The sequence below is a fragment of the Salmo salar genome, chromosome ssa13, assembly GCF_905237065.1.
Source record: "Salmo salar chromosome ssa13, Ssal_v3.1, whole genome shotgun sequence".
In the NCBI taxonomy this organism is placed as follows: domain Eukaryota; kingdom Metazoa; phylum Chordata; class Actinopteri; order Salmoniformes; family Salmonidae; genus Salmo; species Salmo salar.
Genome location: NC_059454.1, coordinates 11,559,228 through 11,574,515, shown reverse-complemented (window position 1 = coordinate 11,574,515; position 15,288 = coordinate 11,559,228). Strand labels below are relative to the sequence as shown.

At 45.7% G+C, this 15,288-nt stretch overlaps 2 protein-coding genes across 4 annotated transcripts; one reads left to right on the top strand and one right to left on the bottom strand.

Moving 5' to 3' along the window:
* Positions 1–1,209: 1,209 nt before the first annotated feature.
* LOC106566444 (perforin-1) lies at positions 1,210–4,184 on the top strand. 3 transcript variants are annotated; one of them, XM_014134490.2, is made up of 3 exons: positions 1,210–1,331; positions 1,583–2,139; positions 2,669–4,184. In XM_014134490.2, the coding sequence occupies exons 2-3, from the start codon at positions 1,607–1,609 to the stop codon at positions 3,708–3,710; spliced, it is 1,575 nt and encodes a 524-aa protein (XP_013989965.1). In that variant the 5' UTR covers positions 1,210–1,331; positions 1,583–1,606; the 3' UTR covers positions 3,711–4,184. The 3 variants fall into 3 exon arrangements, with proteins under 3 accessions (XP_013989965.1, XP_013989964.1, XP_013989963.1); XM_014134489.2 differs by having other exon boundaries at positions 1,227–1,331; positions 1,527–2,139; XM_014134488.2 differs by lacking the exon at positions 1,210–1,331 and having other exon boundaries at positions 1,338–2,139.
* Positions 4,185–6,908: 2,724 nt separating this feature from the next.
* On the bottom strand, positions 6,909–7,829 carry LOC123726128 (basic salivary proline-rich protein 3-like). Its single transcript, XM_045692721.1, has one exon. The coding sequence runs from the start codon at positions 7,827–7,829 to the stop codon at positions 6,909–6,911; it is 921 nt and encodes a 306-aa protein (XP_045548677.1).
* Positions 7,830–15,288: the final 7,459 nt, after the last annotated feature.

Genomic DNA, 15,288 nt, shown 5'->3' with positions numbered 1-15,288 from the left:
CTTCCTCCCCTCAGTAGCCTCCTGTGGTCAGTAAACAATCTTCCCTGGCAGTCATTCTGAATACTGGTTGCAGGTGAATTAGAAGTTCAAATTGTTGTTTATCCTCACTTCGTGCCGGATTCCGATATAAATAACACATTACTTTGCAAGCCAGCATAATGTGACTTGCAGGTTTGATGTGACCTGTAAACCAGGAGTTTCAGACCACTGCGTTAGGTTGTAACTAGCCCCTCAAAGAAAGGCCTTATGATACATGTAATGTATTTTCATAAAGAGTTTAATTTGAAAGATAACATGTTCACTTAAACACTCACTTGGTGAAGGCTACAGTAGTGAAAACCATTGAATACAACAACCATATCTCTGCCACTAACAAATACAGTCATGGGTGTTAACTGCAATACACTCGAAAGGCACTCTGGGTAATATGCCAATAAGGTTGAATACATTCTCCAACTGACCTACTCAGGGTTGCTTTTGACATGGAGGTGCCTTGCAGGCCAATGCCCTCAGAGAGTTTGATTTGGCATGCCCATGAAAAACATGTTATCTTGAAAAACCACATTTGCCATGCCCATGAAAAACATGTTATCTTGAAAAACCACGTTTGCCATGCCCATGAAAAACACAATACACACGAGGATGGTCCAGAAAATGACCAGTAAAGTCTCTGTAAGTTATAACCACATCTTTGGGAATTAACGCAATATATATATATTTTTTTTGTTGCAAATTAGACATCAATGTCTATGTATCACTTTTGTGATTATTTATTTATTTTGAACAAACATTCCACTGTTTACAGCAGGCGTCTGGATATTAATTTGGACGCCCCAGATGTGTATTATTGACCCTGGTTAGATCACAAACAATATGAAAACAGATAATATCGTACCGTCTGTTGAATCAATAAGAAGAGATTTGATGAGATCTTACCACTGTGGGAATAATTCAAACTGGATACAAGTGGATAGAGTTTGGGCCAAGTACAGAAAGCATGCATTATCAACAGGAGATTTACACACAAAAAAAATGGATTCAGCTCTGTATGTGACTGCTGATAGTTTTGCTGGTGAAAATGTAGCAGTTTTTTGCTTTATGATGTTGTCTGTCATGCGCATCATTACTCTACACTATGGTTAATCATTATTAATTGTATTTTTCCTGCTGGTTTGCCAGATATGTAGAATCAAGGCATAAACCCCGTTTCCCACCATGCAGTTTCTAACACGATAAGGAGCCAGTCTTTGTTTACTCTGAGAGCTGGTGGGTACAGAGATCATTTCATGTGGACATGAGAGAACAGAGAGATCTGTTGTGGATTTTGCGTTGTAAGTATTGACAGCCATAGGACAACTGGGGAAAGAAGGAACATATATCAAATCCTATTAATAATAGATCTGTCATAAATCTAAACGTTTGAGCTAAATGTTATAGTAGTTGTGGTTGTGTTGTGGGAAGTATAGTAGAAGACCGTGGAATCAAAGTGATCACCTTCCTCAGCGGATCCTTTTTCTCACTTGTAGAATAAAAAAGAAAACAGGAGAGTGACAACCTTCGTTATTGAAATCCTCTCTTCTAGACTGACCAATCAGGAGTGACAACAATGACAGCGTCAGTCGTCCTCTCTCCCCTGTCTCACCTGGTGTTCCTGGGTCTCCTGGCTCTGTATCGTTTGGATGGAGTGTTCACCTGTCGTCTGGGGACCCCAGAAGAATGTGCCAATTGTTCCTTTGTGCCTGGCTACAAACTGGCTGGGATGGGCTATGATATTGTAACACTGAGACAAAAACGGGCCTCTGTATTTGATGTCAATAGTTACTTGGCTAACTCATGCATGGTATGTGTGAACCCACTTATGGGAGGTGAGCTTCAGAAACTCCCCTTGCATATGAAGGACTGGAGGGCCGAAAGTGACTGCAAGAAGAAGACTCTGAGTTCCTACTATTACTCCGTCAGCTCTCTTGTGGATGACATAGCCTTCTTTATAGAGAATGACTGGAAGGCCGGGCTCAAACTGGAGAATGTAGACCTGCAGTTAGCAGGCAGCAAGTCCAAGGTGCACGGCTTTGCATCCTCACACTCAAACGCAGACAAGTCTTCCTTCTCATTTCAACAGTTTACCTGCTCTGTCTACAGGTCAGGCCATGTACCATGATGTTTGTGAGGTCATGTATATTTTCTTTCTAAGAGCTGGAAGCAATTGTGCAGCACTCTCTCAGCGCTTTCAGCATACTTTAGCCATAATATGGCTTTTGAAACACTTTGTGTTTCCATCTAGTTTGCTGTTTCCTAGAGAGCAATAATGTATATATAGTTCCTCCTTGGATTAATTTATCCCATCAACAAGTTCAATATACTTTTAAAAGTTGTCCTTTTTTAATATTCACTTGGCAACAAGCAGGCGTTCACAGCTCTGATCTTTGAGGGTCACAGTCATGCAGATTTTCAGCATTACCTTCTATTAAGCAGAGACTTCATTTCCAGGGAGGGACCAGATGTGCTCTCCAGCCAATCAGTAATATTAATTGATTAATTACATACCGGGGAGAAATGAAAACCAGCAGGACTGTGAAACTGTAGGGCCTGAATTGTTCCCCCTGATATATAGGAGATTTGTACATTTCTTATAGCTGCCCAGTTAACAGCCACTCTAACCCTCTTTTAGTTTCAGTGTGCCCAGTAAACCCCCACTTAGCCTGGATTTCCAGCGGCGCATAGCTTCTCTGCCATACCATTACACATCCAACAGTGAGGCGTACAAGGACATCATTGATACCTACGGAACCCACTACATCAGCGATGGAGACCTTGGAGGGATGATGAAGAGGGTGACTGCCATTCGCACCTGTCTAGCAGCCCTAAACAAGGTCTTTGTGTCCGACGTGGAAACATGTCTGAGTATGGGGTTGGACCTGGACATACCTGTAGGACTGCCCGTAGACTTAGGGCTAAATCTTTTGGGTGGACAGTGTTCAAAGGTCGCTACCAACTCTGACAGTGCAACAGGGTATAGCATGGGCTTCTTAAGCCACCACACAGAAGTGAACGGTGGGAAAACCTTAAATGGAGTTGCTTCCATGAGAAACGCTAATATAGATAGTTTCTTAAAATGGATGAAAAGCCTAAATGAGCTTCCGGAAATGGTATCCTTCTCCCTGCAGCCTCTTTATCAACTGGTGGATGACAACCAGACGAGAGCTGATCTACAAACAGCAATTAGTCAGTATGTGATCGACAAAGGGATTAAGAGAAAAAAGACAGAGAATCAGGCATGCAGGGATTCACCTAACCTCTCTGCTGATTGCTGCCCTCTGTTGGCAGGGAGAGGCAAACTAACAGTCTTTGTGGACCGTGGGTTTAGTCTGAGGGGTGATGGGATGGCCGAACCGGAGGGTTACGTCAAACTGTGGTGTTCAGGTCAGCACAGGCAGACCCGCTGGATCACTACCTATGATCCACTTTGGCATACACATTTCAACTTTGACTATGTAAACACCCAGTCCTCTCTAGAGCTCCAGGTGTGGGATAAGGACCCAGGGGAACGTGACGATGACCTCCAGGGTGGGTGTTCTGTAAACCTGGAGCAGGGGAGCCACGGGCATAGCTGTGAACTCAGTAATGGGAGTTTCACATTCTCTTACACATTAACTTGTGACAAACACCTGACTGGTGATAAATGTGACCAATACTACCCCTCCCCAAACTAGAGGGAGAATCAGTGAAAAATGGCGGTTAATCCAGAACTATAATCTTGTGTGAATTGTTACGTACTCTGTCCACGAGAGAGTAATAGTCACAGATTACAGTGGGATAATAATATATGTAATTTGACCTTTGAACCATTTGATGTTTTTTTCTGCTTTCGTCCTTTAGATCATCGTATTTTGTGTATCACAACAATCAGTGATGGAAAAAGTATTCAATTCTCATACTTGAGTAGTACTTTAAATGTATTTTTACTTAAAGTACTTTACAACACTGATAACAATGTACATGAAAAATGATTCATGAAAATGATTCATGAAAATGAATGAACACACTTCTGTAATGTAGCATTTTAACCACTAGAGGGAAATGTTGTCCCCAGTTATCCTTTAGCTGTATCAGATATTGCGGTACGTAGTTCTCGTGTGATGGGGAATAGGACCTACTTGCTACATAATAAATTCTTCTTCTTCTGATTGTTTTAGCTTTTGTATTTATTTCAAAGAGGGTTGTAAGTACACTGAGTGTACAAAACTTTATGAAAATCTCTTTTCATGACATAGACTGACCAGGTGAATCCAGGTGGAAGCTATGGTTCCTTAATTATATAATTAGTTAAATTCACTTTAATCAGTGTAGATGAAGGGGAGGAGGCAGGTTAAAGAAGGCTTTTTAAGCCTTGAGACAATTGAGACATGGATTGTGTATGTGTGCCATTCAGAGGGTAATTGGGCAAGACAAAATATGTAAGTGCCTTTGAACGTGGTATGGTAGTAGGTGCCAGGTGCACTGGTTTGTGTCAAGAACTGTAACACAGCTGGGTTTTTCATGCTCAACAATTTCCCATGTTTTTCAAGAATGGTCCACCACCCAAAGTATATCCAGCCAACTTGACACAACTTGTGGAAGCATTGGAGTCAACATGGGCCAACATCCCTGTGGAATGCTTTCAACACCTTGTAGAGTCCATGCCCCCGAACGAAATGAGGCTGTGCTGAGGGCAAAATGGGGGCAACTCAATATTAGGAAGGTCTTCTTAATGTTTTGTACACTCAGTGTAAAAGTGTACAACATTTTATGATCACATTCAGTACCAGTGAGTTGAAAGAGGAAACATTGAAAGTGGGTAAATTAAGGCAGACAGAGAAACGTGTGTCTTTCATTTACTATATGAGACTTGCACCTTAGTTAACAGAGGGTCTGCATTGGTTACACTTGACATCAGCCACCAGTGTGTGCAGAGGGAGGAGAGAGTAAGTGCCATTGTCTAGGTTGACCCAGATGCTAGGCTATTCAACCAGTCGTAGAAGCCCACAGAATCATTTCTAAACATGGACACCCTGCCAACCGTTTCCCCTGTCACCTTGGTCATGTGATTAATGAATCCCTAGGAGTGTCTTGACACACTGCCCTTATTACTGAGGATGGTCCTGCACCAGCTACTCAACACGGCCATCATTATAAGCCGTCCTCCCCTCAGCAGTCTCCTGTGACGCACACAGTTCCTCACCTCACAGACAGACACCTTGTTGAGGGTGGCCAAGCAGGTGTGGACGGAGGTCACACTCTTCAGCCCTCCTCCCAGAGTAAATGTATATATATATATATATATATATATATATATATATATATATATATATATATATATATATATATATTGTCTCTCCACAATAATACAACAGTTTACAATCCAAAAAAACTGATTTAAAAAAACATTGTGGAAAACTCAAATATGTTTTGCGACAATAAAAGTGGTCATAGTCAAACATGGTACAGTATTTCACTTGGACCACCTGAGGGCTGTAGTGTGTGGTGATGGAACGCTGGTACATGTGTAGAGTGGTTCTGTTGAGCCTTTGGGGAGGGACAGTGCCTCCTGGTCAGGGTGTAGATGGTTGCTGAAGAGAGTCACTGAATTTTTTTGGGTTGAAAAAGTGAGATCAATGTAAGAACCGACGCTGGAAATGAGAAGCAGGTACGGAGAGTGAACATTTAATTTTGCACAGACATGGAACAGGACAGGAACAGCGTCAGAACCGGGTAACAAAACGACAAACGACAATTAATGCAGAAGCGGGGAACAGAGCTGGGGAACAGACAGATATAGGGGAAGTAATAACATGGTGATTGAGTCCAGGTGAGTGCAATGAATCGCTGATGCGCGTGAGGGAAGCAGGTGTGCGTAATGATGGTGGCAGGAGTGCGTAATGCAGAGCAGCCTGGCGCCCTCGAGCGCCAGGGAGGGAGAGTGGAAGCAGGCGTGACAATCAATGATTTTAAACATGCTGTGAACACACTTTAAACATGCTTTAAACATGCTGTGAACATGCTTTATACATGCTGTAAACATGCTGTAAAAATGCTTTATACAGGCTGTAAACATGCTGTGAACATGCTTTATACAGGCTGTAAACATGCTGTGAACATGCTTTATACAGGCTGTAAACATGCTGTGAACATGCTTTATACAGACTGTAAACATGCTGTAACATGCTTTATACAGGCTGTAAACATGCTGTGAACATGCTTTATACAGGCTGTAAACATGCTGTGAACATGCTTTATACAGGCTGTAAACATGCTATGAACATGCTTTATACATGCTGTGAACATGCTTTATACATGCTGTAAACATGCTTTAAACAGGCCGTAAACATCCTTTATACATGCTGTGAACATGCTTCACACATGCTGTAAATATGCTTTAAACACGTTTAAAAACAATCCTACTGTTAAATCAACTTCTGTCACAGATTCTTATAACAAACACGTATCTCTGCTCTCACATCCAACCAGCTCTGTTCTCTCATGTGACAGACTATTACACGTGATCCTACTGCAGTAGGAGCAGCTGTTACAGTGAGAAGAGGGACCTGTCCACTCTGGCTGGACACTGAAGACTTGCTTCACTACGGCTGCAGGCTGCCAGCCCCACTGCCGTCCGTCCTCCAGTCATTCTTTATCACAGAGGAGACGCTCCCCACCAAGGAGCTGACAGAGGTATAGGCAAAGCTGGAGTGCTCCAGACTGCAGATTCTATTGACCAACCACTCCTACACAGAGAGGGGCATCTTCTGAAACCTGTTACAGTGGGTTCTCACACAGGGTACAGTAGTTGGATGTGGTGGTCAAGTAGCTCTGGGAGTCGATCACGTAGGCCCCTTCGAGCCGCAGCGTGACTTAGTCGAAGCCCTGGACCACTAGGTTGTGGCCAGGAACAAAGGCAGCGTTGTTGCGCCCCTGGGTGGTCCCCTGGATGGTCCCTGGGTGGTCCCCTGGGTGGTCCCCTGGATGGTCCCTGGGTGGTCCCTGGGTGGTCCCCTGGATGGTCCCCTGGGTGGTCCCCTGGATGGTCCCTGGGTGGTCCCTGGGTGGTCCCCTGGATGGTCCCCTGGGTGGTCCCCTGGATGGTCCCTGGGTGGTCCCCTGGATGGTCCCTGGGTGGTCCCTGGGTGGTCCCCTGGATGGTCCCCTGGATGGTCCCTGGGTGGTCCCCTGGATGGTCCCCTGGGTGGTCCCCTGGATGGTCCCTGGGTGGTCCCCTGGATGGTCCCCTGTATGGTCCCTGGGTGGTCCCCTGGGTGGTCCCCTAGGTGGTCCCCTGGATGGTCCCCTGGGTCCCCTGGATGGTCCCCTTGGTTGTCCCTGTGTGGTCCCCTGGATGGTCCCCTGGGTGGTCCCCTGGGTGGTCCCTGTGTGGTCCCCTGGGTGGTCCCCTGGATGGTCCCTGGGTGGTCCCTTGGGTGGTCCCTGTGTGGTCCCCTGGATGGTCCCTGGGTGGTCCCCTGGATGGTCCCCTGTATGGTCCCTGGGTGGTCCCCTGGGTGGTCCCCTAGGTGGTCCCCTGGATGGTCCCCTGGGTCCCCTGGATGGTCCCCTGGGTTGTCCCTGTGTGGTCCCCTGGATGGTCCCCTGGGTGGTCCCCTGGGTGGTCCCTGTGTGGTCCCCTGGGTGGTCCCCTGGATGGTCCCTGGGTGGTCCCTTGGGTGGTCCCTGTGTGGTCCCCTGGATGGTCCCTGGGTGGTCCCCTGGCAGCAGTTGGAGACCTTTGACAGGCCCAGGTGAGACCAGGCCAGCAGGCACAGGTGGACCAGGGCAGTGCCAGAGAGTGATGCCATCATCGTGGTATTCTCTCTTCCAGTTTACTGCAGTCTGTAAAACAGTTTAGGACCATTGGTGAGAAATACTGTGACAGATGGTAACGGAAATTTGCATGTGAATTAAAAAAAGGAGAGTGGTCGTTGATAAAGTCAATCAAGATCAATCCGGTTCATTATAAGAATTCGGGGAGGACACGTCCAGGACAGAAGCAAAGTAAAATTCCTTCTCTGAGAAGACCCTTATACACAATAATAATCACACAGGACCAAATGTTCTGTGAACAACAGCCAGAGTGGCTTATAGGAAGTCACAAGATCATCTGCTACAGAATCACACCGTGTCACAGATACGTTGTCGGTGTGTCCTCGGATCCAGTCTGACGTCAAACTTTAACCAGAACATTCAACACTGGCAGACATGTGAACCTGCGAGTTAGAATCAGTGGAAGGGACATTCCCTGGTTTTCAGATAACTTGGCAGGGTTTTATTACAAACAAGAAACGTCTCTTGGGCTCAAGCGAGACATACAAATGCTCCTGTTGACTGGGCCTCCTTCAGAGCGCTAAGAAACAAATGCACAGGATTGATCAGGAAGTCCAAATCAGATGACTATTTAAATGCAGTCACAGAGAACCTAAACAACCCTACCAAGTTCTGGAAGCTAATCAAATCAGTGGCAGGTTCTAATGTCTCCTCTGGCCTTCCTGACCATTTAATTATGGATTCTAATGAAGTGAAGGATAAAGCTGATATTGTAGAGGTTTTTAGCACTTCAAATCTGCTGGTTCAGTTTTAATAATAGTGGGGCCCAGGCCTCTAATGTAAGCTCTGTTACAGTCAACTATGATATAGGCCCTCATGTGAACTATTATAACTTTGAGCCTGTTTCTTATGCTGAGGTCAATAAAGCACTAAAGGCAATAGACACTAAAACGTCTGCAGGTCCAGACAACCTGGACCCCTACCTCTTAAAGATTGCAGCTGGCTCACATTTTCAACTTGAGTCTCTTGACCAATTCAATACCCAGCATTTGGAAATCAGCTTATGTCCTCCCACTGCTAAAGGGTGGAGATCCCTTAGATGCTAATAACTATCCTCCTATCTCCAAACTCCCTATCCTGGCCAAAGTCTTTGAATCTCAAGTGAACTCACAGTTAAAAAACGTCTTCATTGAAAAGAACACACTGAGTGGGGTTCAGTCTGGCTTTAGATTGGGGCACAGGACCACAACTGCAGCTACGGCAGTGGCAAACGACATCATTAATGCACTTCATAAAAAGTAACATTGTGCTGTTCTGTTTGTGGATTTATCAAAGGCCTTTGGTTCAGTTGACCATGAATTGTTGCTAGCTAGACTCAGTAACATTGTTCTCAGTGAAAGGACAGTAAATTGGTTTAGGAACTATCTTTCTGACAGAACACAATGTGTTTAATATGCTGCCAATCACAAGTCTAGCTTTCTTGAGATTAATAGAGGTGTGCCCCAGGGTTCCATTTTAGCTCCTGTGTTGCTCTCAATTTTTTATCACTGATTTGGGAAATGAGATGCAACCAGCAAAATTACATCTATATGCAGATGATACAGTCATATATTCATGTGCTCCTTCTCTGGTTCAGGCTGTTGAAGAGCTCCAGACTGCTTTTCAGTCGCTGCAGGCCTCCCTTTATGGTCTCAAACTGGTCTTGGATGTACAAAAAACTAAATTCATGACCTTTACCAGAGCTCGCACTCAGCCAGAGAAGGTTAGCATTGTCACATCTGGTGGCTTATCCATTGAAAAAGTGTCATCCTACAAATACCTAGGTATATGGTTGGATGACAAGTTGTCCTTTAAAGTTCATGTGGATAATCTTGTACGGAAGCTTAAATTGAAATTGGGTTTTTATTTCCGTAATACGGCTTGCTTCCCGCTTATGGCTAGAAAGAAGCTTGTTCAGGCCACTTTTCTCTCTGTAATTGATTATGGTGACTTGTTGCATATGCATGCAGCCTCCTCTGTCTACCAGAGACTGGACTCTGTTTATCATGCAGCCTCCTCTGTCTACCAGAGACTGGACTCTGTTTATCATACAGCCTCCTCTGTCTACCAGAGACTGGACTCTGTTTATCATACAGCCTCCTCTGTCTTATAGAGACTGGACTCTGTTTATCATGCAGCCTCCTCTGTCTACCAGAGACTGGACTCTGTTTATCATGCAGCCTCCTCTGTCTACCAGAGACTGGACTCTGTTTATCATGCAGCCTCCTCTGTCTACCAGAGACTGGACTCTGTTTATCATACAGCCTCCTCTGTCTACCAGAGACTGGACTCTGTTTATCATACAACCTCCTCTGTCTTATAGAGACTAGACTCTGTTTATCATGCAGCCTCCTCTGTCTACCAGAGACTGGACTCTGTTTATCATACAGCCTCCTCTGTCTACCAGAGACTGGACTCTGTTTATCATGCATCCTCCTCTGTCTTACAGAGACTGGACTCTGTTTATCATACAGCCTCCTCTGTCTTATAGAGACTGGACTCTGTTTATCATACAGCCTCCTCTGTCTTACAGAGACTGGACTCTGTTTATCATACAGCCTCCTCTGTCTACCAGAGACTGGACTCTGTTTATCATACAGCCTCCTCTGTCTACCAGAGACTGGACTCTGTTTATCATGCAGCCTCCTCTGTCTACCAGAGACTGGACTCTGTTTATCATGCAGCCTCCTCTGTCTACCAGAGACTGGACTCTGTTTATCATGCAGCCTCCTCTGTCTTACAGAGACTGGACTCTGTTTATCATACAGCCTCCTCTGTCTTACAGAGACTGGACTCTGTTTATCATGCAGCCTCCTCTGTCTAACAGAGACTGGACTCTGTTTATCATTCAGCCTCCTCTGTCTTACAGAGACTGGACTCTGTTTATCATGCAGCCTCCTCTGTCTACCAGAGACTGGACTCTGTTTATCATACAGCCTCCTCTGTCTATCAGAGACTGGACTCTGTTTATCATGCAGCCTCCTCTGTCTTACAGAGACTGGACTCTGTTTATCATACAGCCTCCTCTGTCTACCAGAGACTGGACTCTGTTTATCATGCAGCCTCCTCTGTCTTACAGAGACTGGACTCTGTTTATCATGCAGCCTCCTCTGTCTACCAGAGACTGGACTCTGTTTATCATGCAGCCTCCTCTGTCTACCAGAGACTGGACTCTGTTTATCATACAGCCTCCTCTGTCTACCAGAGACTGGACTCTGTTTATCATGCAGCCTCCTCTGTCTTACAGAGACTGGACTCTGTTTATCATACAGCCTCCTCTGTCTACCAGAGACTGGACTCTGTTTATCATGCAGCCTCCTCTGTCTACCAGAGACTGGACTCTGTTTATCATGCAGCCTCCTCTGTCTTACAGAGACTGGACTCTGTTTATCATACAGCCTCCTCTGTCTTACAGAGACTGGACTCTGTTTATCATGCAGCCTCCTCTGTCTAACAGAGACTGGACTCTGTTTATCATTCAGCCTCCTCTGTCTTACAGAGACTGGACTCTGTTTATCATGCAGCCTCCTCTGTCTACCAGAGACTGGACTCTGTTTATCATACAGCCTCCTCTGTCTACCAGAGACTGGACTCTGTTTATCATTCAGCCTCCTCTGTCTTACAGAGACTGGACTCTGTTTATCATGCAGCCTCCTCTGTCTACCAGAGACTAGACTCTGTTTATCATGCAGCCTCCTCTGTCTTATAGAGACTGGACTCTGTTTATCATACAGCCTCCTCTGTCTACCAGAGACTGGACTCTGTTTATCATACAGCCTCCTCTGTCTACCAGAGACTGGACTCTGTTTATCATACAGCCTCCTCTGTCTTATAGAGACTGGACTCTGTTTATCATGCAGCCTCCTCTGTCTTACAGAGACTGGAGTCTGTTTATCATGCAGCCTCCTCTGTCTTACAGAGACTGGACTCTGTTTATCATGCAGCCTCCTCTGTCTACCAGAGACTGGACTCTGTTTATCATACAGCCTCCTCTGTCTACCAGAGACTGGACTCTGTTTATCATACAGCCTCCTCTGTCTTATAGAGACTGGACTCTGTTTATCATGCAGCCTCCTCTGTCTACCAGAGACTGGACTCTGTTTATCATGCAGCCTCCTCTGTCTACCAGAGACTGGACTCTGTTTATCATACAGCCTCCTCTGTCTAACAGAGACTGGACTCTGTTTATCATTCAGCCTCCTCTGTCTTACAGAGACTGGACTCTGTTTATCATGCAGCCTCCTCTGTCTAACAGAGACTGGACTCTGTTTATCATTCAGCCTCCTCTGTCTTACAGACTGGACTCTGTTTATCATGCAGCCTCCTCTGTCTACCAGAGACTGGACTCTGTTTATCATGCAGCCTCCTCTGTCTACCAGAGACTAGACTCTGTTTATCATGCAGCCTCCTCTATCTATCAGAGACTGGACTCTGTTTATCATACAGCCTCCTCTGTCTACCAGAGACTGGACTCTGTTTATCATGTAACCTCCTCTGTCTACCAGAGACTGGACTCTGTTTATCATACAGCCTCCTCTGTCTACCAGAGACTGGACTCTGTTTATCATACAGCCTCCTCTGTCTACCAGAGACTGGACACTGTTTATCATGCAACCTCCTCTGTCTACCAGAGACTGGACTCTGTTTATCATACAGCCTCCTCTGTCTACCAGAGACTGGACTCTGTTTATCATGCAGCCTCCTCTGTCTACCAGAGACTGGACTCTGTTTATCATACAGCCTCCTCTGTCTACCAGAGACTGGACTCTGTTTATCATGCAGCCTCCTCTGTCTTACAGAGTCTGGACTCTGTTTATCATGCAGCCTCCTCTGTCTTATAGAGACTGGACTCTGTTTATCATGCAGCCTCCTCTGTCTTACAGAGACTGGACTCTGTTTATCATACAGCCTCCTCTGTCTTATAGAGACTGGACTCTGTTTATCATGCAGCCTCCTCTGTCTAACAGAGACTGGACTCTGTTTATCATTCAGCCTCCTCTGTCTTACAGAGACTGGACTCTGTTTATCATGCAGCCTCCTCTGTCTATCAGAGACTGGACTCTGTTTATCATACAGCCTCCTCTGTCTACCAGAGACTGGACTCTGTTTATCATGCAGCCTCCTCTGTCTACCAGAGACTAGACTCTGTTTATCATGCAGCCTCCTCTATCTATCAGAGACTGGACTCTGTTTATCATGCAGCCTCCTCTGTCTACCAGAGACTGGACTCTGTTTATCATGCAACCTCCTCTGTCTACCAGAGACTGGACTCTGTTTATCATACAGCCTCCTCTGTCTACCAGAGACTGGACTCTGTTTATCATGCAGCCTCCTCTGTCTTACAGAGACTTGACTCTGTTTATCATACAGCCTCCTCTGTCTTACAGAGACTGGACTCTGTTTATCATGCAGCCTCCTCTGTCTAACAGAGACTGGACTCTGTTTATCATTCAGCCTCCTCTGTCTTACAGAGACTGGACTCTGTTTATCATGCAGCCTCCTCTGTCTACCAGAGACTGGACTCTGTTTATCATGCAGCCTCCTCTGTCTTACAGAGACTGGACTCTGTTTATCATACAGCCTCCTCTGTCTACCAGAGACTGGACTCTGTTTATCATACAGCCTCCTCTGTCTACCAGAGACTGGACTCTGTTTATCATGCAGCCTCCTCTGTCTTACAGAGTCTGGACTCTGTTTATCATGCAGCCTCCTCTGTCTTATAGAGACTGGACTCTGTTTATCATGCAGCCTCCTCTGTCTTACAGAGACTGGACTCTGTTTATCATACAGCCTCCTCTGTCTTATAGAGACTGGACTCTGTTTATCATGCAGCCTCCTCTGTCTAACAGAGACTGGACTCTGTTTATCATTCAGCCTCCTCTGTCTTACAGAGACTGGACTCTGTTTATCATGCAGCCTCCTCTGTCTATCAGAGACTGGACTCTGTTTATCATACAGCCTCCTCTGTCTACCAGAGACTGGACTCTGTTTATCATGCAGCCTCCTCTGTCTACCAGAGACTAGACTCTGTTTATCATGCAGCCTCCTCTATCTATCAGAGACTGGACTCTGTTTATCATGCAGCCTCCTCTGTCTACCAGAGACTGGACTCTGTTTATCATGCAACCTCCTCTGTCTACCAGAGACTGGACTCTGTTTATCATACAGCCTCCTCTGTCTACCAGAGACTGGACTCTGTTTATCATGCAGCCTCCTCTGTCTTACAGAGACTTGACTCTGTTTATCATACAGCCTCCTCTGTCTTACAGAGACTGGACTCTGTTTATCATGCAGCCTCCTCTGTCTAACAGAGACTGGACTCTGTTTATCATTCAGCCTCCTCTGTCTTACAGAGACTGGACTCTGTTTATCATGCAGCCTCCTCTGTCTACCAGAGACTGGACTCTGTTTATCATGCAGCCTCCTCTGTCTTACAGAGACTGGACTCTGTTTATCATACAGCCTCCTCTGTCTTACAGAGACTGGACTCTGTTTATCATGCAGCCTCCTCTGTCTAACAGAGACTGGACTCTGTTTATCATTCAGCCTCCTCTGTCTTACAGAGACTGGACTCTGTTTATCATGCAGCCTCCTCTGTCTACCAGAGACTGGACTCTGTTTATCATACAGCCTCCTCTGTCTACCAGAGACTGGACTCTGTTTATCATGCAGCCTCCTCTGTCTACCAGAGACTGGACTCTGTTTATCATGCAGCCTCCTCTGTCTACCAGAGACTGGACTCTGTTTATCATGCAGCCTCCTCTGTCTTACAGAGACTGGACTCTGTTTATCATACAGCCTCCTCTGTCTACCAGAGACTGGACTCTGTTTATCATGCAGCCTCCTCTGTCTTATAGAGACTGGACTCTGTTTATCATGCAGCCTCCTCTGTCTTATAGAGACTGGACTCTGTTTATCATGCAGCCTCCTCTGTCTTACAGAGACTGGACTCTGTTTATCATGCAGCCTCCTCTGTCTTATAGATACTGGACTCTGTTTATCATTCAGCCTCCTCTGTCTTACAGAGACTGGACTCTGTTTATCATGCAGCCTCCTCTGTCTACCAGAGACTGGACTCTGTTTATCATACAGCCTCCTCTGTCTACCAGAGACTGGACTCTGTTTATCATACAGCCTCCTCTGTCTTATAGAGACTGGACTCTGTTTATCATGCAGCCTCCTCTGTCTTACAGAGACTGGACTCTGTTTATCATGCAGCCTCCTCTGTCTTATAGAGACTGGACTCTGTTTATCATGCAGCCTCCTCTGTCTTACAGAGACTGGAGTCTGTTTATCATGCAGCCTCCTCTGTCTTACAGAGACTGGACTCTGTTTATCATGCAGCCTCCTCTGTCTACCAGAGACTGGACTCTGTTTATCATACAGCCTCCTCTGTCTACCAGAGACTGGACTCTGTTTATCATGCAGCCTCCTCTGTCTTACAGAGACTGGACTCTG